The sequence below is a fragment of the Mangifera indica genome, chromosome 4 (assembly GCF_011075055.1).
Source record: "Mangifera indica cultivar Alphonso chromosome 4, CATAS_Mindica_2.1, whole genome shotgun sequence".
NCBI lineage: Eukaryota > Viridiplantae > Streptophyta > Magnoliopsida > Sapindales > Anacardiaceae > Mangifera > Mangifera indica.
The window spans coordinates 18953625-18979561 of NC_058140.1; the positions used below are offsets into that span (position 1 = coordinate 18953625).

Sequence of the window (25937 nt, forward strand, 5' to 3'; positions counted from 1 at the left end):
AATCAGCTTAATAATTGGAAAGCAAGATCCATAGATCCATATGCATAGATGATTCATACTCCCACCACTGTCACTCCCATCAGTTTTTTAATATATCATGTATAGTCTCTTCAACACAATAAGTTAATTCTACTTAAATTCTTAATTAACCTTAATTAAGTAGGCTTAAATACATATATATCTATTCAGATTTTTTTGGATCAGGAAGGTATTTAGAGTTGGCCCTTTAGATTTTCTAAACATGCATAGTGTTTCAATTAGACATCCAAGGAGCAAGAATTAAGGCGTAGGCATCTGATCAATCAAATCTAGCTAGCTGAGAAGCCAATTTACAAGCTGAATTAATGAACTTAGGAACTAGCATACTCATGAATTTAATAATGTCAAACATTAAACACTTCACTTCCAAACTAGTTCTCATGCAGTAGTTATCGAAATAACAAGAAATAAAGTGCTTGATAATAAGAAAATTAAGTTTGAGACGCGAATAATCATATCAACAAACTGGTTTTTCAAGTTTAGTTTCCCTTTCAATTTCAGTAGTGTCTCAGCATTGTTGGTTAAACATATGTTACTTCATTCCTGCAACACCCAAACCCTAAAAAAACGTCAAAAATACTTGAGCCTGCTCACACAAAGAGGTTCTTGTATATATATAACAGATTAAAATTATCTGTAAAATAGTTAAAGGGATTCATCTCTTACATTGTTATTGCTTCCAGACGTAGACCCGGTTAGCGAATTAGGAATGTACCTAGCCCACTATAACAAACAAAAGAAAGTTCAGACCAGAAAAAGATCAACAAGAGTTTAACTTTAGGGGATTATTAAACTATCAAGAAAAGCTTTAGCCCTTGATCAGGGCTAGGTAAGTTTTTAAGTTGATATAGTTGAAATTATTACTCACATTTTTGGCTGCAGTGCTAAAAGCTTCTCGATGTGGTATCTCAGGATTGGCCGCTTTAATACGCTGTATCTCCTCCCTTTCATAATTTTGTTTGTAATAAGATAAACAATGGAAAATTAGTATTTATATAGTAATTAAATCATAAAAACTGCGACGGAAATGGAAGGTCTGACTACAGGCAACTGGTACAAGTTAATTCTAATAAAAGAAACATGGATATATCTAAAATTAGCATTTTCGAAGGTCACACACACACACACAGAGACACGCGCGCGTGTGTAAAGATTAGTTGATGGACGAAACAGCAGTAATAGTGAAATGTCTCTTGCCCTTACTTCATGAACCTGTTGTAGGCTGATGGAAGCCTGTGTTTCTTCTCAGGTGCTGCAAATAAGAAAAAGAAAAAAATTGTGTAGAGTTGAAGGCCAGAAGTTATATTTATCTAAGTGAATATGTATGTACAGTGGAGCAAGGTTTTTGTTTCTTACGTTTTACAACAAATGGTGCTTTTGGGGACAGTGGCTCACTGGAAGTTGATGAAGAGGATGAAGATGAATTTCCCAGTTTTAAATCTTGGCAAAAGCTCTGCTTCTCCTAATATAAATAAACGGATAAAAACACCTCGCATTAGTAATATATATATTTGATTGAGAAGATGTATAGTATTCTAATTATCACCATTTCTTGCTAAAAGAATTCCAAGCAGATGCACTAGTTTTTTTTTTTCTTCATCTTTTGGTCATATTCTACATTTTATTTTTGCAGATCAAACAGATAAGTTGAGTTTTGCAAATCTGGTGACCTCTTTCTTGAAGTGTATTTATATATGGATCGAGAAATATAAACCTGAAAAGTGAGACTCATTTGGTGACAGGGAGCTTGCTGTGGAGGTCTCGTGCTGAGAAAGGAGAGGTTACTGCAATGGCCACATTTCACTGTCACTGTGTCAAGCAATCGTTTGCATGGAATCCCAACCTACAATCACAAACAACAAATTAATGAAAACAAACACAGAAAAAGAGACGATCCCATATTTATAAGTGCATATATACATATGTATATATGTGGTGTTTATAATTTTAGAGTTTCATTCTTTTAAATTAAACGTACTTGACTTATAAAACATTCAGTCACCTCTGGATGCACATATTCAGCCTTTGTTTCTCCATATTTTTTCATGTTCTTGGTAATTTTTAATACTAATATCCTCACATGCAAGTAGCACGTATAAAAAGAAGAAAAGTAGAAGAAAATTTTATGAGGGCATCAAACGGGTAAGAAAGTAATAGTACTGAAGAAAAAGAATAATTGATCTACGTAAAATTACCGCAAGAACAGTGTTGCAGAAATTGCAGCGAACGTAGCAGAGATGCTCAGAGGGTTGAACTTGCAAGTCCATGGAGATGTTTTCCTCTAAGCTCATTTTGAAAGAAGAAGACGAAGAAGAGATATATGGTAGGGTTTTTGAGAGGAAAGAAGAAAAAGTTAGGGTTTGTGATAGCTGGTGAAGAGAAAAGAAGAGGTGAGTAAATAGTGGCGTGAAATGGCTAAAGCTAGCGTTGAAAAAGATATTTCTAGGGTTACTATACTAGTCAAATTGTACATGCACTGCATTTTTTGCAGAGCTGAGTTGCACGGGCGTTTCGATGCACTCTTTTTACATATATTAATAAAATTACTGTTTCCTACTAGGTTTATCCAAATGAGATTTTCCACCTTTTAATTAGTTTGGATAAATAATTTAATTTCGGTAAACTTTTATTACTTTTTTTTTCTTCATCGATAGCAAGAAGTCACTAGCAGCCAGAATGTAATCACACCACCAAACCACTACCCACACACCAAACTACCACCACCACCTCCACCTCCCCATCAAACTGTTGGCACTTGCAAACCAAACTACGACCACCATTACCATACTCGCAAACCAAACTGCCACCACCCGCATCAAATTGTCACCACCCTTAAAATTGGAATAGATATCAACCAAATTGAGTTTAAACACCATTTAATTAGAGTTTGATTTAAATAAAAAATGAGATAATTTAAGTTTGATTTGAGTTCATATAGCTAAAGTTAAAAGTAAATTGAATTCGATTTAGTCCTTAAGTTTGAAATTTAAAGTTTGAATTTATATTCAAATTTGTGGTTAAAATTCATAACTTTTTAATAGTATAGTATTATTTTACTTAATAATAAGTCAAACGATATCGTTTTGATAATTATTTGACATAACTTTAATTGAGTTGCAAGCCAAACTCGAATAAATCAAACCATCACTCGACTTGCAAGCTAGATTGAGCCAAACTTTATTTAACTTGAATTCTTTTTAGTTTAAAAAATGAGTCAACCCTCTTGATTTGAGTTTGACTCGAGTTTAATTGAAACAAAGTCAAGTTAAATCGAACCAAATCAGCTGGATTCAGGTCTAGTCCTAATTACCGCCCTCACACTAAATGAATTAGCTCATTCAATTCATCTAAACACACTCTCAAAATCTCAATTTTAGCCTTTCATTTTCAAAGTATTCAAACACACTCCCAAAATCCCAATATTTTCATGGAATCTAAACAAACTTATAAATAGAATACATAAATCACTTTGTCAATTACCATAAAAACTTCATCAATTAATGAAATTTCATTACAAAATCTATTAAAAATGCTAACAAACAAAACCCTAATTATCGTAACCACTGAAACCATTGGGAGGGGGAGATAGTAGGAAAAGAGAAGAAGTAAAAGAACTTTTTTTGGACATGAAAAATGGGGTTTTAGTGAGGTGATGGGTTAATCGTATATAAGAGAGAAAAAAGGGAGAGATAAAAAGGAGGAGAGAGGGGAAGCAAAATGAAGAGATTGAATTTCAGGTGTATAATTGATATTAATTGTATAATATATCTCCGAATTAACAAAAATATCTTTTAACCAATTAAAACTAACATGTAAAATTGGATGAAGGGTGGATAGACTAAATTTCCAAATTTAAAGGTGGAAAAGGATGATTAGGATAAACTTTGGGTGGAAAAGAGTCGTTCGGCCCTCACAATATATATTATCTCTTTATACTTTCCTCTTATATAATCTCAGAGTTAGTGTCGTCTTAAGATTTTTGAAAATAATTTCCTTTAAAGAAGTGTTAGTTATGTATGGTCCAAAACATTCGACAATTACTACCTAAAACTAAAAATAGAATTGTCCAGTTCTGATTGTCAAGGATTTTAAGTATATTTTATGAAACCATTTTTATTGTCATTTCTTAATTAATTATGGTAGGAAAGTCAAATTATCCAAAACAGTTTAATACATGTTGCCAACTTATAAGCTGAGGATATTTATATATATTCTTCTAACTAAGGGTTATCATTAGCAAATTTTAATATGTCGTTAGTGGGTTTTAAAACCATATTTTCTTATTGATCACCCTTTTTTATTATTTAAGTTACCCATTTGGTGAACTATTATGTACAAGTTATCTGTCAAAACAGTTTACCTCTTTGAAGGGTTAATTGTTAGTCCCACTTTCATCTCCTACTCTTTCCTACTTTTAGTGCTTCATCAATTAGAAGATTCAAAACCCTAAACCATCACATTACTTGTGTTACTCTTCTTACCAAGAACACTTATACTGATCATATTTTTCCTTTGAGATTCGAAGAAAGAACTAACAATCACACTTTTTCATTGGCGAGAGAGTGATTGCAAAAAATGTGTCCTCGTAAATGTCGACAACATCATTAGAGGAAGCTGACACAGTAGTAAATGCTGAGCAGTTGAGAATATCTATGCCAATGGTGGGTTGGAGTTGAAGGCAAAGTACAACGTACCGTTAGTTTTAAGCTGTGATGGCTTTAATTTTGATCAATGAATTATCATTTATCACTCAGCGCTCCTAGATGGTTCTTCTGGCAAATGTATATCAACTTTCTTTGATTTTCTCGTTGGAAACGAAGGATTTTTATCACTCAACTGCCCACACCAAAGCTTTTATCAAAGATTAGTGTGTTTAATTATTCAGCGTGGTATATAAATGATGGGAAAAATTAAGGAAAAAAAAAAGCAGGCAAAAGGATATCCATGAGACGAGGATGAGAGGTAAGATATATATCCATTGCTGATAGAGGTAGAAGACGACACAGAAAAACAAGAGAACATGGCATCTTAAGCCAAATAATCTTAGACATCGTAAATGCAGTTAATGGTTGAGCAGGAATTGACACAGATGAATTAAAGAAAACGTGGGTCCAAGTTAAATGAATGAAAAGATAGTGAAGAAAAGAGCACCTGCCCGTGTATTCCCTCTTTTGTGGGTTCAATATTAAACAAGGAAATTTGAAAGAGACGGAAGCTAAAATCACACGTCAATGTCACTATTGGCACTATGGTGATTTTAGGAGAGGGAGACGGGTTTTGTTTTGTGTCTTACACTGATGGGATGGGACTATTCCTCAATTTCCTTTCATTTTTACAAAGCTATATCCTCACTTGCTATCCTATCCTTTCTCTGCTCGTATAACTCGACTTTCCCAAGGTGGTTTGCTTTTGCCCTTCCTCCTGTGTCTTCTTTTTTTACTGCCTTCCTCTGTAACATTTTTTAGCCAGGCATTTCTTGCCAAAAGATTCCCATGCCTTCACTTCAAAATTTTCACTTCATTAACGGATTTGGACTTTATATCTTTATTGGGAAACTCTGATTAGACATCTCTTTCTCTTTATCTTCACAATTGACTTACCTCAATCTATCTCAATATCAAAGTCTTATGATCAAAGGTGTCCATCCCATAAAACTATCAATCATCTTGTTCGTTGTTATATTACTCTCAGATTTTTAGAATATTATATATTTTGAATATTAACGATCTCATAAGTAATGAATCACTACTTTCATGCAATATCATAATTTTTTTTCCTTTTCACGTTTAAGCATCATCATCCTATGTTTACATGGGAATGTGTTATCTGTGCTCTTTAAGAAGATAATTGCCAACCCCGAGCTTCCATGTTTAATAAAGGCTCCAACTGGCGATTATATATACACTAACAACTACTAAAATATATAATAAAATTACACGTGAATATTTTTAATTATATAAATAAGTATATAGATGATATGTTATTATATGATTAAATAAATTTGATTAAAGATAAAATTACATCCAATCATATAATGACACATAATCAATGTACTAATTTATATACAAAAATTGTATATATATATATATATAATATTATTTCTAAAAGAAAATAAGAATAGACCGATTATATTAGTATATCAACAAGATGATATGAGTAGAAAACTTTTTTCTTTTTGGCACCCCACACCTACCATTATAGCTAATTAATGAAAAAAACTTAAAATTCAATGTTAATCTAATTTGTATACATTAGCTAAGCTCAAACCCGGAGTTTCTTTTTGAAAGTGCTAATATTTTACTAATTTTGCTAACTTCTAATATTGTATTATATTCATATAGTTGGTAATTTTTACTTGATAATGTATTCTATTGTCAATATCTAATTAAGTTATATATAAAAAAATGAATCCCACCTTAACATATATTGATTTACTTATTATTCAATTTAGTATATATGTGCAACCACAAGAAGAATACTTGATAAATATCTTACTCTAACTATTTTTCTATCAACCATATAATTCTTAGTTCTTTGTATCTCTATAATGAACTCAGATAACTAACATTACATGTAAATAACAGTGTAAGTTAAAGACTTGGTTGCATCCGGATAATGCATTATCGCCTAGAAGAACTTATCTTCTAAGTGTAATCTTTCCAAAATCTCTGCAAGTAAAATTGTACCTTAAGTTCATGGCTTCCGAGGTCTAAAGTGCTTGATACAACCAATATGGTTTTTTCAAATCTTAGGTTGAATATGTATCAAATAAAGGGATTCTTTGTTGAGGCTATATATCTTGCTTTGTAAAGTGGATCTTAGTTGCTTTTGGGTATGTCACATACTTTGTAATGACCACACTCAGATTGGATTAGTCATACTCGAATTTTATTTATTTTTGAAAAAATATTAAATTACTCTTTTTTACTCCTATAAGTCTAAGAAGAACCTTTTTCTTATATAAGTAATACTTTAGCCAAATGGTAATTAGCCCATTTATTTAGCTCAATAGTTAGACAATTTATCTCAATTAATCTTGTGAAAATATCTCATTTATCAGAGAGTTGTTATATAGAGTTCAATTGTGGAAGGTGGTAGATGATTTAAATGAAGGAGTTGGTAACAAGCCAAGTTCAGAGATCAATAACAATTCTCTCTTCCAAAACATTTCTCCTCTGAATTTCTCCTTCAAAAAATCTTGAAGATGACAAATGGGATGGTTCCTTCCAAGTTCCAATGCTCAGCCAAAACAACTATGTAAGTGGAGCATCAAGATGCAGACATTGCCAATGTCGATGCGTGGGAGATTGTGGAGAAAGACTACAAGGATCTTGAAGATGAGGCTACATATCATCCCAAGTATAAGGGGATACTCTAAAGAATTCAATAAAAAGAGACAAGAAAACCCTTTTTACAATCTATCAAGCCCTAGATGATAATAGGTTTGAAAGGATCTTAAATGTGACAATTGTTAAAAAATATGGGAATTGCACTACATATCTTACTAAAGAGAAAAGAAAGTGACGAACGTCCATCTTCAAACTATAAGGAGGTATTTGGTTAGAAGGAATTAAACACTATTGTGATAATTTATCTTTATTATTTATATTACTTTATTTGATTTATAAGTAATAAAATATTCTAATAATATTTTATTATTAATATTGATGTAACGGATAATATATGGATAATTTAATTAACACCTCCATCTTAGGTATTAAAAAATTATCAAAATAATCTTGATTTTATTATAACTATATCCTTATTTATTAATTTTTTGAAGCAAAATTAATCTTATTTTCAATTAATATAACAAATAACATAAAAATATTTTAAAATAATATACTCAAAGGTATTAAAATAAAAGTATATACTAGTATTATTTTATTATTTTAATCAAATACAATAATTATTTATACTTATTTAATTTTATCAAATATAGTAATAATTTATATCCAGTAATCTTCAAGATAATATATTTTTAAAGTAATCCTTTAATTTTGATAATAAAATATTTCTTAAACCAAACACCTTCCAGGAAGAGAGTTTTAAATCTTTCCATATGAAAGAATTAGAGATGATCTCCAATTATTTTTGAAGGGTTCAAGCGGTTGCCAACCAACTCAAGAGAAATTGAGAAACATTGAGTAAAACTCAGTATGATAAAAGAAAATTGTATACTCTTTGGACTCGAAATTTGAGCACAAGATAAAGATAATTTTTGTTTACCTTTATAAATTTAAAAAATAACATGAACATCTCTAAAATAATATTTATAATTCATTCTGATAAAAGTGTTGTTATAATATTATAAACATTAAAAAAATATAATTAATTCACCCATACCGTAATAATTTAAGAAAATGATATAAATACTCTTTACTTATTAAATTGTACTATGGGTTTTAATAAATTGGTGGGAAAATAACTTCTCAAATTTAAAAGGTGAAAATAGTTTGTGTAACAAACCTTGGGTGGGATATAGTTATTTAGCCAAACTTTTATTTATTTTGACACCCAACGTTTCCGTCCGCTTTCCACTCTCACGCATCACCGAATGTCATACGGGGGTCACCTATCCAGGTAATTGACCTGTGACTTCAACTTCACCTCCCTTTTAAATAATAAATAATAATCAGCATTTTGTGGAGGGAATTTATATATATATATATTATGATTAAAATTCCCGCCATTTAAAACCCCTCCTCAGTAACAAAACCATTTTCAATTCACCATTAAATCCTCTCTCTTCAAGTTCTCACTGCCTAGACTCCTATCTATCACCAAAATGGCGAAACCTAAAGAAATACTAGTAGAAGATGAAGAAGTGAAATCCGAGGGTCTCGAAATCATTTCCATTGGATCTCTATACGAAGGTCCCTGGGAGAAGAAGTACTGGAGCTCCTCTAGGGTTCGATTTCCGATTCTCTACTTACTTTGTCAATTCTTAACTTTAAATTTAAATTTCGCCTTTTGTTTCACAAATGATGTGTCTGATATTTTCTTTTAGGTTGTCGTCACTGATGATTTGAATAGATAAGAGGAAATATTTATATTTAATATTTATAATTGCTTGTAACTGGTGGTTGAGATGCATAGTATGTTGGATAAACGTATAAATTACAGTTAAAAGAATAAAAAGTTCTTTGAGGAAGAAAACCGTTTGGATAGTGTTTGGATTTTACATTGAAGCTCTAAAACTTGAAATATACAGTGATTGCCTAGGAGGATGAATTTTGAGTTTGAAATTAACAAAGAAACTGGAAATTCATATGCATTTAGAGAATTGAACAGAAAAGAAATTGAACGTTTCAGATTAAAATAATTATTTAAAGAATAGTTTTATGAAACAGCAAACCTGCTCTTACATAGTTGTGATTTTATTCATAGGGTTTTTTTAATTCAATCTATGGTCTTTCAATGTCACTCTATTGCTGGGCCTCATTCCCTACATCAAATGTCCAAATGAACAAGATCTTGGGACCTGAACATTCAAAAAATCTAAGTTATATCAAAGAGAAGATATATATTAAGTCAACCTTATCATTAAGTTAGTAATTAGGATTTTTCCTGACGATTTTGAACCATTACTCTTGGAGAAAAGGGAATCAGATATGATGGTTTTATGCTGTATGCTATTTACAGTAGCTTTTAATATCATTTGGATGCTGGTTGAATCTTGTTATTTTATAGGGGAAAGATCGCTACCCTTACCCAGTGGGATACCATGCTGTTCGAGCTCATAATGGCAATACCTGCAAGATGGAAATTCATGAAGGACCGAAAGGGCCTTTATTTATGGTGTGTAGAAGACCTTATACTCTCAAATTTTGATGTAACTGAATTTTAGCTGCAATAATTTCCGTAGATTAGTGAAGTATAGATTCCAACACTTACATGCAGATCACTGCTGCTGATGGGCCTTCATGTTCTGGGCAAACTCCAGATATTGCATGGGATAAGTTTCAGAAGAAATATTGCCCTCGAATGAAGACATGGCATGGAAAGAGACTTTCATGCAAGATAGATGGTGTGGAGGTAGATCTTAGTGCATCTCATCAGCAGTTAGATTTGCATTTGCATCTGATAGGGATGATTGTCGTATGTTGTTCTCATGTTGTTATAATGGATGTACTTATAATATAATATCAAATTGGTCTGATATGGAGTTTTGTCCAGGTGAAATTTTCTTATTTCCCTTTAATCACTTTTCTATTTTTATCCTTTATTTTAGTTTTAGAAAAAAAAATCTTCAGCCTCACTGCACTTGTATCTGTCAACAATTTTTTCTTGAGAGTAATCTGATATTTATTGCTTACAAAGTAATAGTTATTTCTTTAGTGCTGAAATGTTGAAATTTGTTTCTAGAGGGATTTATCTGATTTGAGAATGAAGAACATGGAAATCTAGGGACTATTATGAGTTATTACAGACAACCTTTATTCTGCTGGTTGTAGAAAGCAGGATTAAAATGAGTAGTCTGCTATCCTAGAGATAATCATTATCTATACTGTTGAAGGGATCCTTCATCTAAGAGAAATTGGTTACCTGCAGTAAAGATCTTGCTTCCCTACTTTTCAATCCTGAGGTCAAGTAATCTTAATGCAAGTAGTTTAAAAACTCATTCTCAATGGTACAAAAGCCATTATCTAGAAATGCCAAGTTAAAAGCAGACTGAATTGCTGTATGGGTTAATAACTTCCCTAGGCTCAGGCATGAAAGGGGTTAAACTCAACCAAAAGAAATAAAATACTTAAATTAGTGAAGAAAGGGGTAGAAAAGTATCATGTAAAGAGATGAAAAAAAAAAGAAAGGAATTTTCCTTGATTACTTTTCTCAGGAATAATTTATTTGATGCTCCAGCCATCAGTGCTCATCTCAGTGACACTTACACAGAGGCGACAAAGATGGCTAGGCTGAATTTTGCCACTGAGGTTTCCTATTGAAATTTTGAAGTGTTGTGAAGAAACTATTGTGTAGCATTTTCTTGTTGGAACTATGCAATCAGCCAAGTAGCTTCTATTATTGCAGTTTCAAGTACTTGTAAACTAAATTGTGTGATAATTAAGATTTTATTTGTGTTCTTGACATCCTTAGTTATTTCTTGGCTGTGCCTGGTTATTGAATATGGATGCTTCTTGGGGTTAATCTCTAATATGTAGGTGGATTATTTCTGTTTGCTTGCAATGGAATTCATTTCCCATTTCATTTTGTTCTTTTCCCCTTTACTTTCTCTTCCCAAAAATATAGACTGGTAAATAAAAGTATCCAAGATATAGTGCTAAATGGAATTCCTTGTCTCTGTATTTGATGTGCAGTTTTTTGGGTTCAAAAATTCATTTGTCCAGAGGTTACTTCGAGAACTGGTGGCAAATGTCAATGGAACAGCAGAAAGGAACTTATTATCCCACAGTTTATGCAATGGGGCTCCCATTAGAGAGCATGATAAGCATACAGATGCAGGTATATATCTAGATTTACAGTCGGACATTGAGAGAACAAAGATTACAAAGAAGAGAAGTAGACGTGAAATAAAAAATACAAAGCCAGTTGGTAGGAATGGTCTAAAAAGACCTCGATCTCAAGGCTTGGAATGTGATTCCAAGGCTACAAGCTCGGTACTAGTAAATCAGAGGAATCAAAATCATGGAAGTTCTATGCCTTGTTCTACTTCAAAAGAAGGAAATGACTTTTGTAAAAATCAAGAAGCCTTGTCAGCATCAGAGCACTTAAATTTCAAAGCAGCTGAGGGGGAAGATGGTTGCCTTTCGGCTAATTACGGTTTTCCTTCTGTATCCATTGACTTTTCTGCTCATCTCTCTGAGGGAAATGTTCCAGTTCAAGAATGGAACAAACTTGTGGGTTCTGTAGATGGTAAATCCAGCAGAGTGACCAACAACTTGGTTGAAGAGGGAAAACCTGTGAGCACATCTCCTTTATATATATATTTTTTCAATTAACATCTAGGATATTAAGGGTTTTTAGGATATAATTATGCCTTTTGATTTACACATCCTTTCCATTTGCCTTCCCACAGTATTTAGGCACTTAGACTGTAACAGATAGAGCTAAGTTTTTTCGTTTCCATATGTGGGCTAATTTGTGCAAAATCTTGAATTTATTGTTATATTTCTGTGACTATAGTATGAAAAACATTCTTAACTTCTCACAGCTTGATAGGTCAAAGAATTTCAGCTTTCAAGTAGCAGGAGAAGGTAAAGCTGGTGATGCACTGGTCCCAAATGATTCTTTTGGTGTAGAAACTATCAATCTCTTTGCCCCTGACACTTTAGATTCTGTGCAAGGTATTCCTTATTCAATGTTACTTGTACTCCTTAGGTAATTGATTGACTAAAATCTTACATTCCCTTTTAGTAATGAATCATCATCTGCCACTTTATATCGATTTATTCATCAATGCAGACAATAGTGCACAATCCTCACCCACTACAGAGTATAACAGTACCTACAATCTGAAAGAAGACTTTACCACAGCCAACAATGCCATTCCTGAAGGATTAGTAACTGATTCACACCCAAAAGAAGAAATAGACACATTTAATTCAACTGCAAATCCTGGAAAGAGTGATTCTGATTCAATTGGTCAGGAAATTGCCACTGCTATGATGACGGTTCTACTCCCACAAGCAATTCCTCTACTTAACAAGAAATCAAGTAAGAAAAAGGCAACCATTAAAGCTTCTGAATCTTTGTCTTGCATGGTGAATCCCAAGAAGAATGATGAAACTAGCCACTTTGTGGATGCTTCGTTTCCAGGTAAGTGATCGTTAAAACCTTCGTATTTGCTATTGCCAAAATCTGGTAGTAGCTTTGATTGATTTTCTAGGCCAAAATTTCTCTCTCAAATTTTAAGAATATGCTTATAAAATAAAAGTTGTGGTGTTACTGGTGTATGTATTCTTGTAGTTTGGTCATTAGTTTTTTTTTAATTTGCAGCTGCAATGCTAAATGAGAAGACAAATGTGGAAATGGAGGAAAATATGCAAATCCCCAAAATAAATCTTGGTTCAGTTCCAAGTTCTGAACATTCCATGTCTGTTGTTCTTGACAGTTTTGAAGATGCATGTGGTGACCATATAACTAACGAAATAGCATCCTCTTCCCAAACTTTGGAAGCCGATCTACCTGGCATTGATAAAGAAAAAAATCTTTTAACCAATCAAAAAGAGTATATTGTTGATGCAAATGAATCCTCAGTTTGTGCTCAGAATAACAAGAGCAAAATTATCTTGTGTGATGATGAAATAAACATGGTTTTGAATAAAAACCTTCCAGAGGGTGTGTCTGAGTCTGTTTTAGGCGGCAGATTTTCTGGCAAGAAAGTTTTCTTTGAAAGGGATCAGGATGTTTGTGTAAATTTTGACCAAAACTCAGTAGGCATTGGGTTCCATCTTGTGGAGAAAGACATCGAAATTGAATCCAATTGCACTGAAGGTAATTTTATTGACCCAACATTTTGTATAGTTTGTTTTAGTGTCCACATGGTAAGAAATTGAGATAACTGATGCACCTAACTTCAGTTTTCCAGAGGAGGCTAAAAGCAGCTTTTCTACTGCCCTCCAAATTAGTCAACTCAAATTTATTTAGTACCCTATCTTCAGAAAAATCTTTTTTTTGCCAAAGGACTTATATTTTTTCTTTCTGAGCAAGAACAGGAAGTTATAAATAATAAAATTGATATAACCTTTTCGCTATCAACAAAACAACCATTTTAAATATGGAGCTTCATAAATTTTTTTTTCTTTTAAGCCCGTAATCCTGGTCTTTATGATTTTTTAGTAAAAATATACTGATGCTTTTGCCTCTGTAGATGCAAGTGATGCCCACCAAAGAGGCATGAGTAATTCTGTGCAACTCTCAGGGAAGGATAATTCTGCTAAAAATACAGCAAATGAGACAGTCTCTGTTGTGCAAGCTCCAAAAAAAGTATATTCCAGAAAGGTCTCAAAGAAAGTTCCTATCGTAAAAAATTTCAGTGGTCCTCTCTCAGAAAGTATCATATGCAGAAATTTTGAAAGTTTTTGTGTCCCCAAAACACATTGTGCCGCAGAAACTTTGGCTGTCTCTGTGATTAGTGAAATGAAATCTTCTGATGACAAGCAACATGAAGGAGATTTTGGTGCTAAAACTAGGCTTGAGGAACAATGCCATGTTTCATCTGTGTTATCTCAGAATTCAGCAGTGTTTGGTGACTGCAAAGTAGAGGAGTTTTGCAATTTTTCTGATCCATATGCCATACACATGAAGAAATCTGAAGGCTATTCTGATGAAGAACTGTTTGGGCCAATGAAGCATGCAGAGTCTAATGCTTCTGTAGTACCTCAGAAACAGGAGATAAGTTTCTCTGGATATAACTGTAATGCCAAGGATGTTAAAGTTAGTTCAGACATAAAGCTTCAAAAGAATGTAGAGATCAATAATGAGCTACAGGGCATTGTTGACTTTGCAGGATGCTATTTCCACCCCATGCCTATTTCTTCAGTGTTGTTAGCCACAAAAGGGGATGAAATCTACATATGTGTTTTATGTGGCCTTCTGAATGAGAAGAACAGAACCCTGTTCATCTACAAGGTAGCAATTCAAGAACAGAGCGTAGGATGCCCTTCTTTCATTGGCCACACATCAGTAATGTTGCCATTTTTAAAAGATATCTTCGGCAGAGATGTAAGTTCTTATATAAATTCTTTGTAGCCCTTTTTAGCATTTTTCAATGGATTCTCTGGGCTTGGTATGCTTATCTGCTCTTTGTTGAATTTCCTGACATTTATGTTATTCTGGACTAGATTGCACTGGAAACATCTTGTTTGCAATTCACTCCAGATGGACAGTGTCTTGTTTTGCTTGGCAGCATCAAGACACCTTATTGCAGGTTGATTATTTTTGAGAGTATATTACAGAATATAGTTATGAAACAAGAGCAGGATTATGGGGGCTAATTTCCTGCAAATATTCTCAGGGAAGGCAGAATTGATTGTTTGTGCTCAGCTTGTTCATTGGAGTGCAGTGAGAAGAATGCAGTGAAGATTGTGCAAGCTAAATCTGGTTATGTTTCTGTTGTTGCAAATCTCAAAACAGATGACAGCGTGCAGTGTATGTTGGTTTGTGAACCTTACTATGTCATTGCTGTTGGAGAGAGTGGGAGAATGCATGTATGGGAAATGAATTCAACATGGAGGTAAATTTACCATTTTTCAATGTTTGAAGCAGTTGTCTTGATTCTTTTATGGGATTTAAAGCATGCTTAACTTACACATAAGGTTTCATATTGCAGCCGTTTGCAGTTTAAAACTATTTGGTTGTTCTTTGGGCTTGTACTCCTTTATGATTTGGATCATATGTATAATTTGAATAGAGCTTCATTTTATCCCCTTCTACTATTGATAGGATTTTGTTTCAAACTGACGGTGCCTGACATATCATTTTAGTCACTTGGTTCATATCAGTCAACATTGGTGTACCTTTCTCCATAAGCTGATATGTTGTTTTCATTTTCCTTGGGGGTGTTTTAGTGGAGTTGTTTTTTTTATTCAATAAAATTATTTACACAACCTTACACACAAATAATGATGTGTCACTATGTAATTGAATGTTGTTTTATTTTTAATTTTCAACTATTTAATCACATAATGACAAGTCATTGTTTATGTACAAAGTTATGCACATAAGTCTACTCTTTTTTATTATTTTATCATCTATTCCAAAAGGGGAAAACAATTTCACCTGTTTTCACAATTTGCAGTGCACAGATTGAAGAAATTGTTATATCAGTTGATGATTACATATATCCTTGCATAGTAGAGCTGAAGAAAATCCCAAATTCTGCCTCTCTAGTTGTTGGTCATAACGGTTTTGGGCAATTTGGTTTATGGTATGCTGCTTCCAAGTTCCTATCCATGCTGGTTCTTTTATGAATGATGTATTCTCTTGTTGAATATAATTAGAATCACTTTATTTCTTGAATTTGTCCTAGAAACCTTTATATACTGTTATGTTCTATTATTTGCTAATTTTTTTATGCTCACATCTAGTGGATCTCAATTATTATTTTGTGCTTCGCACATTAACATTTTGCCCATAGTAAGTTATTAATGCTGATTTCTTTCAGGGATATTTCGAGACTAGTCTTTTTGTCGAGGTTCTCTGCTCCAAGCACTTCAATTTATCAATTCTTTCCAATAAATTTCTTTTGTTGGCCAAGAAATGTCTCCATTTCATCAGGAACTAATTTGCTGGAAAAAGTCAAAGAAATTGTGGATGCATCAAAATTTTGGTTCTCCAAACACCATGAGAACAACCATTTTCTTCCATTGGAGAGGGAAGATATAGCCATTTGGCTTCTTGTCTCAACAGCCTCTGTTTCTGAAGCTCAACATAATCATATATCAAGTGATTGCCAAACAAATCCAGTCAGAGTGTGGAGGCTAGCACTACTGGTGAAAAACACAGTAATCTTGGGAAGTACATTGGATCCAAGGTGCGATGAAGTTTATTTCTCTAAGTTTCAAACTGGTTTCCTAACTTCTGTGATGGGAAAGTCTAAACATGTTTTAAGAAATGACATTTTCCATTCTGTTTGATTATCATGGTTGATAATATTTTTTTATCATCATTTTGGTAGCAGTTGATAAAGTGTTGTTTGACATATTTCACATACAATGGGGTATGAAGTTGCTTCGTCTTATTCCTACACCACTGTTGAACTGTTTCTGGAAGTACTGACCCTTACCCATTAATTAGATCAGTTCAAGATCAACGGCTGATGTAATAAGAAAGGATAACTTTTCAGGAAAATTACTTTTATCAGTTCTGCTTCTGGAGAGATGAAAGTAAGAGAAAATGCATTATGCGTGATTCTGAAATAATAGTTGAAGTAATAACTTTAAGCCTGGCTGATTGCTCACAAGTTCTCTCATGTTATTGAGACTTATACCCAGACATTTGAAATACTGGAAATCTGAATTACAGAACTCATTGTGCAGGGCTGCTGCCATTGGTGCATTTTCTGGTCTTGGGGTCATTGGTACAGACGATGGACTTGTGTATGCATGGGAACTGTCTTCAGGAGCTAAACTTGGTACTCTACATCATTATAAAGGTATGCTTCAATCCTGCCCTAATTGATTTGCTGTTTTATACAGTTGTGAAGCTAGTGACCTATATCCAAATAGTGAAAGTTATTGACTTGATTTGTCATCTATATATGTCTTTTCTTTTCTTTTTTACATTGTAACTGTAAACTGAGATGCATTGTCCTCCTGACTAGATATTCTAGTTTGCTATTACCTATAGTGATTGTAGCCATTATGTTGAACTGATTGTTTAAATTCGCAGATTTTCTGGTGGATATATGAAAGAATCCTGTTTCATTTGTCGCAAGAAATATCCCAATCATACCGAGATAGCTCTCTCTCTCTCTTCTCTCTAATATGCAAATCCCTATAGAATTATTGAAATCTTTGATAAAGATTAGCGTTGCACCCTACTGTCTTAACACCTTTTCTGAGATTTTATTTCAGCTCAAATTAAACAAACCTATGTTTTTTCTGGTTAGTGTGTGTCATAATTGTAGAATTCTTTATTTGATCATTATTTATTCCACTAATGTGTAAATAAGTATTTTCAAATGGTATTAGGTGGCGGTGTTTCATGCATTGCTACAGATGATTCAAGTTCACAAGTCTTGGCTGTAGCTGGTGATGGAGGTCAATTGCTACTGTATATGCATTCTGCAAAAAATAGTTCAAATTAATAAGACAAACAAGTTTTGCTATCCATGAGCAGGTAAATATATTCTAACCAAACATTTCACTCATATGAATCTCTCAATGAGGATTGCTGTTCTACTTTGTTATTGATGTTATTTATTTCTGAATAATTTAAATTACAATGATGATGTAATTTTTATGACCTTGTAAATTCCTCGATTGAGGCATTTTCGAACCCATTGCATTTGTAGAAAAGTTAGATGTGAACCTTCCCTATACGCGATATATGGTGGTGGGTGACGAAAGGAGTCACATCAACGATACCCATGCTGGTGGGTCTCAGTATTTTGGTCGAGGCAAGCGGTGAGCACCGACAAATTTATCAAATATCAATAGGTGAAAATGAACTTTCACTTTTGCTCTCGAGACAAAAAGTTCACTTTATAAATTCAAATTTCAAATCCACTATGAATATGTAAATAAGCAGGAGAAAGGCAAGGCGGTAAATGTCAACCACAAGTCAAAGCTTGTTTGGATGGTAAAGTATCAAAGTATGTACCATCAAAATCTTAAAATGTTTAATTTTGTTTTTAGGCCAAAAGACTTATTCTCACCCAAGGTATAGTGAACTCCCAAATTTTCACCTACCAATTTTCAAAAACCCAAATATTCACCTACAATCAAATTTTCGTTAAAAATTTTAATTAACATTAGAGATAAAATTGTCATTTAGTAAAAAATTAAAGTTTTATCATATTTTTTTCTTTCATATTTAAAAACTTATATTTTCCTCCTAACCTAAGGTTTGAAAAGTGACAAAAACCCTTAGGGTTTGTTCCTCTTCCTCTGGCGTCGATTTCTCTTTCCTCGGCCATCGGTCATCCTCCTTTCCCCTTTACCTCTCCTCTGGTCTCTCTGCTTAGCCTCTTCGACTGGAGACAAAGATGATCGGCCTTCGTCTGAAATAAAGACACGTCATCTTGTCTCTCAAGAGAAGACCATCGTCTTTGTCTAAGAGACTAAGTTGATGCATCTTCGTTTTAGATGAAGATTGATCGTTTTTGTCTTTGATCGAAGATGGCCAAAGAGACTATAGAGAGAGACCGGAGGAGAGATAAGAGGGGAAGGGAGGATGATCGATTATCTGGGAAGGATAAATCGACGTCGGAGGAAGAGGAACAAACCCTAGGAGGTTTTTTGTCATTTTTCAACCTTTGTGTTGGGGGGGATGTATGTTTTTAAATATGGGGGGAAAATCTGATAGAACTTTAATTTTTTATTAAATGACGATTTTACCACTAACGTTAATTAAAATTTTTAATAGAAATTTGATTGTGTTTGAGTTTTTGAAAGTTGATTGGTGGAAATTTGGGAATCCTTTTTTTTAAACTAGTGAATCCCTTTTGGTTTGAATGGATGGATAAATCTTAAAACACATCGATTAGATTTATAATTATTGAACTGAATAAGTCAGGCTCAAAAACAAGTTAGACTTTATATAACTATATGGCTTGAAAAAATTCAAACAAGGATTAAAGTGTATTAAATGAAATATTTTATAACTGTGTTTAAATTAGACTAAAACAGGGGTCAGGTTTTATTGTATAATCTCAATATAAAGTTCATTAATCGTTTAAAAAAAAAACAAATAAAAAGATAGTGATCTAACTTGAGGTAATTTACCCCGACGGTTGCCAAGATTAAGCGTGACCACGAAAAATATTTATAAACCAGAATTAAATATATGTATCTTTCGCTCAAGCAAAATGAAATTCATTAATATAATAAATAATGGTAAAGGTAACCATAATAATGATGGAAGTAATAAATAATTGAGCTTACGACAATAAATGAAACTACTGGATCTAAGGCTATAGAAAACGCAAATATTTCATACTCAAAAGTGTCTACTTAGCCTTGCCATTGGGTTCCTTCCCAGAAGAGTTGAGCTCATCCCAAGCCTCAATCCAAGTGACCATGGCATCAGCTAATTTAATGAAGTAGGAGTCCACCTTATCGAGCTTTGCCTTCACTTGCTTTGCCAGTTCGAGATAGCATGTCTGAACAGTAGTGCATTCCTTCGGAAGAACAGCAGATTGGAAGAAAGGAATGAGTTCCTCTTGCCAGAAGATACCGTTGTATTCCTTTTTCAGATTAACAAATGGGTTGCTGGCTTTGCTGTGCCATATGTATGGCAGACCAGTCTTCACACCCCATCCCATATGATCACATATTACCTGAAAATATTCATCAAATTCATGAATATGAGATTCATCATCAATTTGACTGGCACATTTCCGATTAAAAACTGTGAACTGAAAAGAAGAAGTACCTTCATGCACCAGCCAGCCCACATATCATCATAACGCCCAACCGGCTGCCCCTCCCCCATGAGTCCAAAGTACATAGCCGGTCCAATCAATTCACGGTTGAACGCCAAGTTCATACCACACATTGGAAACAAAGTTCCCTTAGGGATAGTCAAAACTGCATCCACATACCTGGAGATAAAGAGGAACAATATATGAGTGAAACAGAAATTATAATAGGTTCATTAATTTCTAGTCATGTTTAAACAAGAATGTGAGATCTATATACCTGGTGTTTCTCTCATGAGGCTTGACGAGCTGCGTGGGAGCATCATAGTCAGGGATGTTGAGCCAGAGGCCGTGAGAAACAGCTGTGGCGACACCCTCACGTAGACTGAAAGGGTATCCGCGGACAAAGTCTGCACCTTCTCTGTATGGATCATAAAGAGTGTTGAAGAAATTAGGAGTGGATGGTGATAACAGGTTCTTTATGTGCTGCTCTAGTGCATTGATCTCTTTGCCAGATGGATCTTTGGCTACCTGCATATCAGATCACAGGATATTGAACATAAGAAACCTTTTAAATTTTTATTAAAAATTTCAAGAGTCCCTATCATGGCTTTTTAATCTTCAGTCATATGAGGAACCAGATCACAAACAATTCCAAAGTACATGATGGGATCACAAAAACATAATTGTTCACTGTATCTGAAGCATAAACAAACTCAAATTTCTAATTCAAGATCCAAAATTTTATAGAAAGCAAACCTACCAAAGTAAAATTAAAATTAAACAAGAAAAAGAGACTGCTCCAATGGTTAAATCCACAAAAATTAATAACAGAAAATTCACAAACTTATTAACCAAGATCCAGATACACCAAAATACAGTAGCACATTCGTCTAACATTTTCACATCACCGAAGCAACAACATCATCATAAAGAGCGAGCAAGTAAAAACAAGAAGAAAGAGAGAACTTACGAAGCAATCATCATCAATGGTGAAGATATACTTTTTCTTAGAAACCATGTAGCCAAAGCACCTGCAAGCAGAGTCCTTAAAAGAAATGCAAGAAGCTTTAGGACCCAGAATGCGGTTGATATCATTTCTATTGTAGAGTTCATAGTCAAAACCCTGGGGGACCTTGATTGTCTTCGACGGATCGCCATCCTGCACAATGATCAAATGGTATGGCTCAAAAAATGGCCTCCACATCTCTAGAAAATCAAGATTTCGAATGGTGGGTATCACGATATCCAACTCATCTTTCAAAAGCGGAGTCGCTGGTATAGCTGAAGAAGACGCCATGTTCAAACTGAATCTAGTATAGTGTTAGGAGTTGAAGAGGTAGAAAAGAGTCGTCTCTGTGTAGATTTATATTGACTTTTGTCTTCCGAGAGTAGAAGGAAACATGTCTAAATTATCCTCAGGTTTTCAATAACATCCCAGCCCTGAAAAGGTAAGTTTTGTGACTTTTGTCCTTTGATAGTTTTAGTTTGACCATCCCCAAGTAAAAGTCGGAGGTTATTAAAGTCTGGTCAAATATGGATTTAATGTTGCATTGAATACAGGGCAATCTTAGTAGCTTCCATGTTCAATGTTTGCCTTTGTCACATGTCCATTTGCTTCCCTTTAAGAGTAATATTATATTTATAAAAAGATTTTATAAATTTATTTATATAATATGATGTGATAACAAATAATTAAGTAATTTTGAAGTGTATAGATAATTAGTAAGATTTTTATATATATGTAATTTTATTTTATTTTTTTAATTTCTATATCAAAATTCCATGCCTTTGACTCTTGGGCTCTGAAAATCCTGTGTTTGGGCCTCACTTTGTCAACTTTTTATCAAAATTCAACAACATACATAGCCAAAGTTTATCTGTCAATTATTATTATTTTTCAGTTCTTCATTCCATAGGAGTAAAAATGCAGAGACGGTACTAAGTTCTATTCTGTAGCACATTTATTAAATAATCTAAGCTCCACTAGTCTCCATGGTTGCTTTATGAAAAAGCTTATAACTCTGATACTCTAATGAACAGTCCATTTGGTGCTTCCACTCTGGGAAATTTCAGAATTTCATTTCCCCCAACTTCCTCCCATCTGCGAACGCAAATCAACATAATCATCAAGCTCGATGCATTTTTGCTTTTTTCCTGCAACTATATAATATAACAAATAAGAATAAATTGTTGAAATAATGTCCAGTTACCTGTATCTAGTAACAAAATAGTGAAGGAATGTAGAAATTTTGGCTATGCCCAATTCTTTGCCAGGGCAAAGCCTGGTTCCTCCTCCAAATATGAAGTTGTAGTTGTGAGATTCCTGTTTCTGCATTTCATATCGTAAGCTATGTTCATGGAACTGCGAGCTTAAAAATAGATATTGAGAAGACAAAGTAGAACAATTCGAGTAAAAGTTACCAGCCATCTCCATGGATTAAATGTATAAGGCTCTGGGTAAAGGATTGGATCATAGTTGATCTCCCTTGTGTAAACATATATTCGCCATCCCTTAGGAATTTTGAATCCTCCTGCAAAACATAATTCAGGTGTTAACAAGATTCCCAGAAAGGAGGAACCTGAAAATGCCAAGGCAAAATACTGACAAAATGTACCATTCAATTCAATGTCATTAATTGTCTTCCTCATAACACCATTAACAATGGTTGCCAATCTTGAGGTTTCATATATGACCTACATTGTGAAAGCAAAAGTTTTAACTTATTATTAATTATGTATAGAAAGAAAAATACGGGTTTGGTTTGGCTTGGTAGATTCAATTTGCTCACAGCGCGAGTAAAACTCATGGCCATGTAGTCATCCCAATCAATTGGGTCCTCTGGCCTTTTCCTTTGTCGGATTGCTAGATGTTCATCCTAAATGAGTCAGCCAAAACATGGTCATGAATTCCATAATGATTTATGAAAATTTGAAAGAGATAACGATTAAAACGATCCCACTTACTCTAAGTTCTTGAAGAGCTCGAGGATGATCATGAAGATACTTAATGGCCATCATTGTAGTTTTTGAAACCGTCTCATATCCTGAATATAAAATTGTGATAACTTGATCCAGTATCTCCTCATCACTGAGCGAGTAGTTGCAGTCTTCATTTCTCAGAAGTTGATCAAGCATGTCATTATGAGTTATTGATGAAGCTCTTCTCTCCTTCATAATCTGTTCTAACATTCTGATGGCTCTCTTCCTTCCCTGTAAAAATCAAGAGGTTCCATAAATATCATTAATTATCTGCAGAAAGTTTTTTCAATAGGACATGGGAATTAAATCTTCAATGAAATACCTGTAATCCATAATTGTATTTTGTTCCTGGAAGATTAATAGGAAATGAAATTGTTCCTACTACTAGCTTATCAAACTCTTTCTTGAAAGTATCATATATCTGGCTTGATTCTTTCTCCACTATCTGCTTGAAGGCTATCAATAGTGCCATCTAAACAAAACAAAGCCAGAGAAATCTGAACAATCTTTCAAATTCTTGAATGTTAAAAGAGAAAAAGAAGAAAATCAAGAGCTTTTTAAGAACAGTATGGGAGATAAATCTAACTTTAATTGCAAATAATGGGGGGACCTCAAATGATCCTTATAAAAATGCCAGATCTTACTTTTAGATTGTAACAACTTAACTAGAAAAAAGAACAAACAATGACAATGGATTAAGACTGATGAACTACAGGTGAAAATTAATAGCAAACCTCATTGGTTTTTTCTTGGATATCAATGGTTTTTCCTTGCCAGTTGTGGAGATAGGATCTCATCAACTTATCCATTTTCGACAGAAGCTGCGTTTTGATGGCAGCAGGATTTATAAGTGACAGCATTGAGCCTCTAATGTATTTGTGAGTAGAACCATACACAGCTGCAACGTTGCGTTCTCCTATTATAGTTTTCATGGACTTAGGATAGCCAGGAACAATTCCTTTCCCTTCATTCATAAGTATGTATCTATTAATCTCTGGATCCATGGAAATAACTGTAGGACACCCCAATATATGTGTCTTGAACAAGCTTCCATACCTGTCAAATTTCCTTCTCTATTAATCTTTGTTAACATATGAATAAATTGTATTTTTTGATATTTTACTATCTTAATAGAACATGAATTTATAGTTATTATATATCATATATAAGAAAATACAGATTAATATAAGTAATACCCAATAATGTCAAAAAGAAAATATATATTTAGAAAAATACATTGACCTAGAAAATAATATATTTGAAATATATTCTAATTCCCTTGAAACTCAAGTAAGCAAATAATTTTCTTAATTGAGTTTGCAACTCATAAACTCCTCTTCTCTATATATGTGATAAGGGTGAACAAGCGAAAATAAACTCATATTTTCACTTTTTACTTTCCACACACGTAAAGGCAAAAACATAAATGAGTCTAACTAAAATATCGACAGAATGCTCGACTCTGATGTCATGTTAAAATATGAAAAAATTATTATTTTTGGTATATTAAACTATGTGAATAATACATAAATTTATTCCAATTATAAGTCCAATATAAAAAAATACTAATCAATATACAATAATAAAAAGGGAAAACATATATTTTCTGCTAACCTAAGAAATAATATATTTAGGGTATATTTTAACATAGAAAATAAAACCAAAATAATATACTTGAAATATGTGCCAACAATCTGAATACAGTCAAAGACCCACCAGAACAGTAGAAGAGTGAATGATTTCTGGTGGGCATCAGAACAAATCTAATTGCATAATTGAGTGAAATTTTCAACGACCATTTTCACTTTCAACCTGGTTGGATTTTTGGGGTTAAAATAAGGCCTAGAAATGTAGAATACTATTGCAACAACTGGGATGGACATCTTTGACTACTGCTACAAAGAAAATTTTGTCAACTTTTCATCAAATATATGATGACAATCTGCAATATAAGATGATGATTCAAATCCATCCAATAGTATGTATTGCATGTAAGGGTTCTCTTTTGGCTGTTATTGAGTCAACTTTAATGGTGGCATCCATGCAGATAACAAACTGCTAATCATTTCAAGCTTGTAGCTATTTTGTTTCAAGAAAAAGATGAAGCTTCTGATATGCAAACTACTTCATCAGCTAGCTTTTAGCCAGGCCACCTTTAGAGTGAAAGAACGACAAATCATTCGCTATAGTAAAAAAGAAGTCACTTTCCAGGCCAATCACCTTTTTTGAGACACAGAGAAAGAACTAACAAGCCAACTACAAACACAAACACTCAACAAAAAAAGGGAAAAAACGATAGTTGAAAAGGAAATAAAACTTGACGCTTTAATCCCTTTTAACTCTCAAACAAAACAGAAATGGTTTACCTTGCCCTCTGGTTTTTCATGAAACTCGGTCCCTGTTTGAGAAATTTTGTGGTCTCACCAATAAGTGGCCACCCCATTGTCCCTTGTGGCAATCCTTTGCTTGCGTATATTATCTCATTCCATTTCAAGAGAGCAAAGCACAAACAGACGCTCAAAACCAACCCACATAATAATACCGCCAAGACCGCCATTGAAGCTACCTACAAGGCCTCGGAGACTCAGGAAACTGCTGCTGCAAATGGTGATATATGGCTAACTTCTGTCGGAGGTCTGTGTGTTAATATCAGACTCAATACACAGAGAGACAAACTTGAAAATGCTGTCCATGCATCAACCAAGTAATGTAATAAATGGCCTAACTTCCTCTTCGAAAACATCAACAGTTACTAAAAATGTGTATCTGTCATGTAATCTAGCATTCAATGTACCAAACAAATGATCTTTTCTTCTTTATTTTCAGCTGTTACTACATTAATAATAATTAAAATTATAACTACTTTCCATGT

General features: G+C 33.6%; 4 protein-coding genes across 10 annotated transcripts; 1 reads left to right on the forward strand and 3 right to left on the reverse strand.

Moving 5' to 3' along the window:
• Nucleotides 1–341: 341 nt before the first annotated feature.
• On the reverse strand, nt 342–2521 carry LOC123214162 (protein CRABS CLAW). Of its 2 annotated transcripts, none has more exons than XM_044633911.1 (7): nt 2235–2521; nt 1754–1882; nt 1396–1501; nt 1243–1291; nt 908–983; nt 706–762; nt 342–598 (listed from the first exon to the last, which is right to left on the reverse strand). In XM_044633911.1, exons 1-7 carry the CDS (start codon nt 2328–2330, stop codon nt 572–574), a joined length of 540 nt encoding a protein of 179 aa, XP_044489846.1. In that variant the 5' UTR covers nt 2331–2521; the 3' UTR covers nt 342–571. The 2 variants fall into 2 exon arrangements, with proteins under 2 accessions (XP_044489846.1, XP_044489847.1); XM_044633912.1 differs by having other exon boundaries at nt 342–582; nt 2235–2518.
• A 6151-nt stretch (nt 2522–8672) lies between these two features.
• On the forward strand, nt 8673–18230 carry LOC123214163. Of its 6 annotated transcripts, none has more exons than XR_006501816.1 (15): nt 8673–8950; nt 9733–9840; nt 9943–10077; nt 11358–11960; nt 12212–12344; nt 12463–12816; nt 12997–13494; nt 13871–14724; nt 14844–14929; nt 15017–15235; nt 15800–15928; nt 16166–16534; nt 17026–17155; nt 17694–17841; nt 18017–18230. XR_006501816.1 is itself a non-coding variant. In XM_044633914.1 (15 exons), the coding sequence occupies exons 1-14, from the start codon at nt 8828–8830 to the stop codon at nt 17807–17809; spliced, it is 3843 nt and encodes a 1280-aa protein (XP_044489849.1). In that variant the 5' UTR covers nt 8677–8827; the 3' UTR covers nt 17810–17841; nt 18017–18230. The 6 variants fall into 6 exon arrangements, 5 of the variants coding, with proteins under 5 accessions (XP_044489850.1, XP_044489849.1, XP_044489848.1 ...); XM_044633914.1 differs by having other exon boundaries at nt 8677–8950; nt 17040–17155; XM_044633915.1 differs by lacking the exon at nt 18017–18230 and having other exon boundaries at nt 17694–18002.
• A 1292-nt stretch (nt 18231–19522) lies between these two features.
• On the reverse strand, nt 19523–21500 carry LOC123213184 (UDP-arabinopyranose mutase 1-like). Its single transcript, XM_044632563.1, has 4 exons — nt 21057–21500; nt 20364–20614; nt 20098–20266; nt 19523–20002 (listed from the first exon to the last, which is right to left on the reverse strand). Exons 1-4 carry the CDS (start codon nt 21381–21383, stop codon nt 19673–19675), a joined length of 1077 nt encoding a protein of 358 aa, XP_044488498.1. The 5' UTR covers nt 21384–21500; the 3' UTR covers nt 19523–19672.
• A 449-nt stretch (nt 21501–21949) lies between these two features.
• On the reverse strand, nt 21950–25735 carry LOC123213958 (cytochrome P450 85A-like). Its single transcript, XM_044633611.1, has 9 exons — nt 25432–25735; nt 23800–24121; nt 23388–23537; nt 23051–23296; nt 22876–22962; nt 22702–22780; nt 22508–22617; nt 22297–22415; nt 21950–22187 (listed from the first exon to the last, which is right to left on the reverse strand). Exons 1-9 carry the CDS (start codon nt 25620–25622, stop codon nt 22100–22102), a joined length of 1392 nt encoding a protein of 463 aa, XP_044489546.1. The 5' UTR covers nt 25623–25735; the 3' UTR covers nt 21950–22099.
• Nucleotides 25736–25937: the final 202 nt, after the last annotated feature.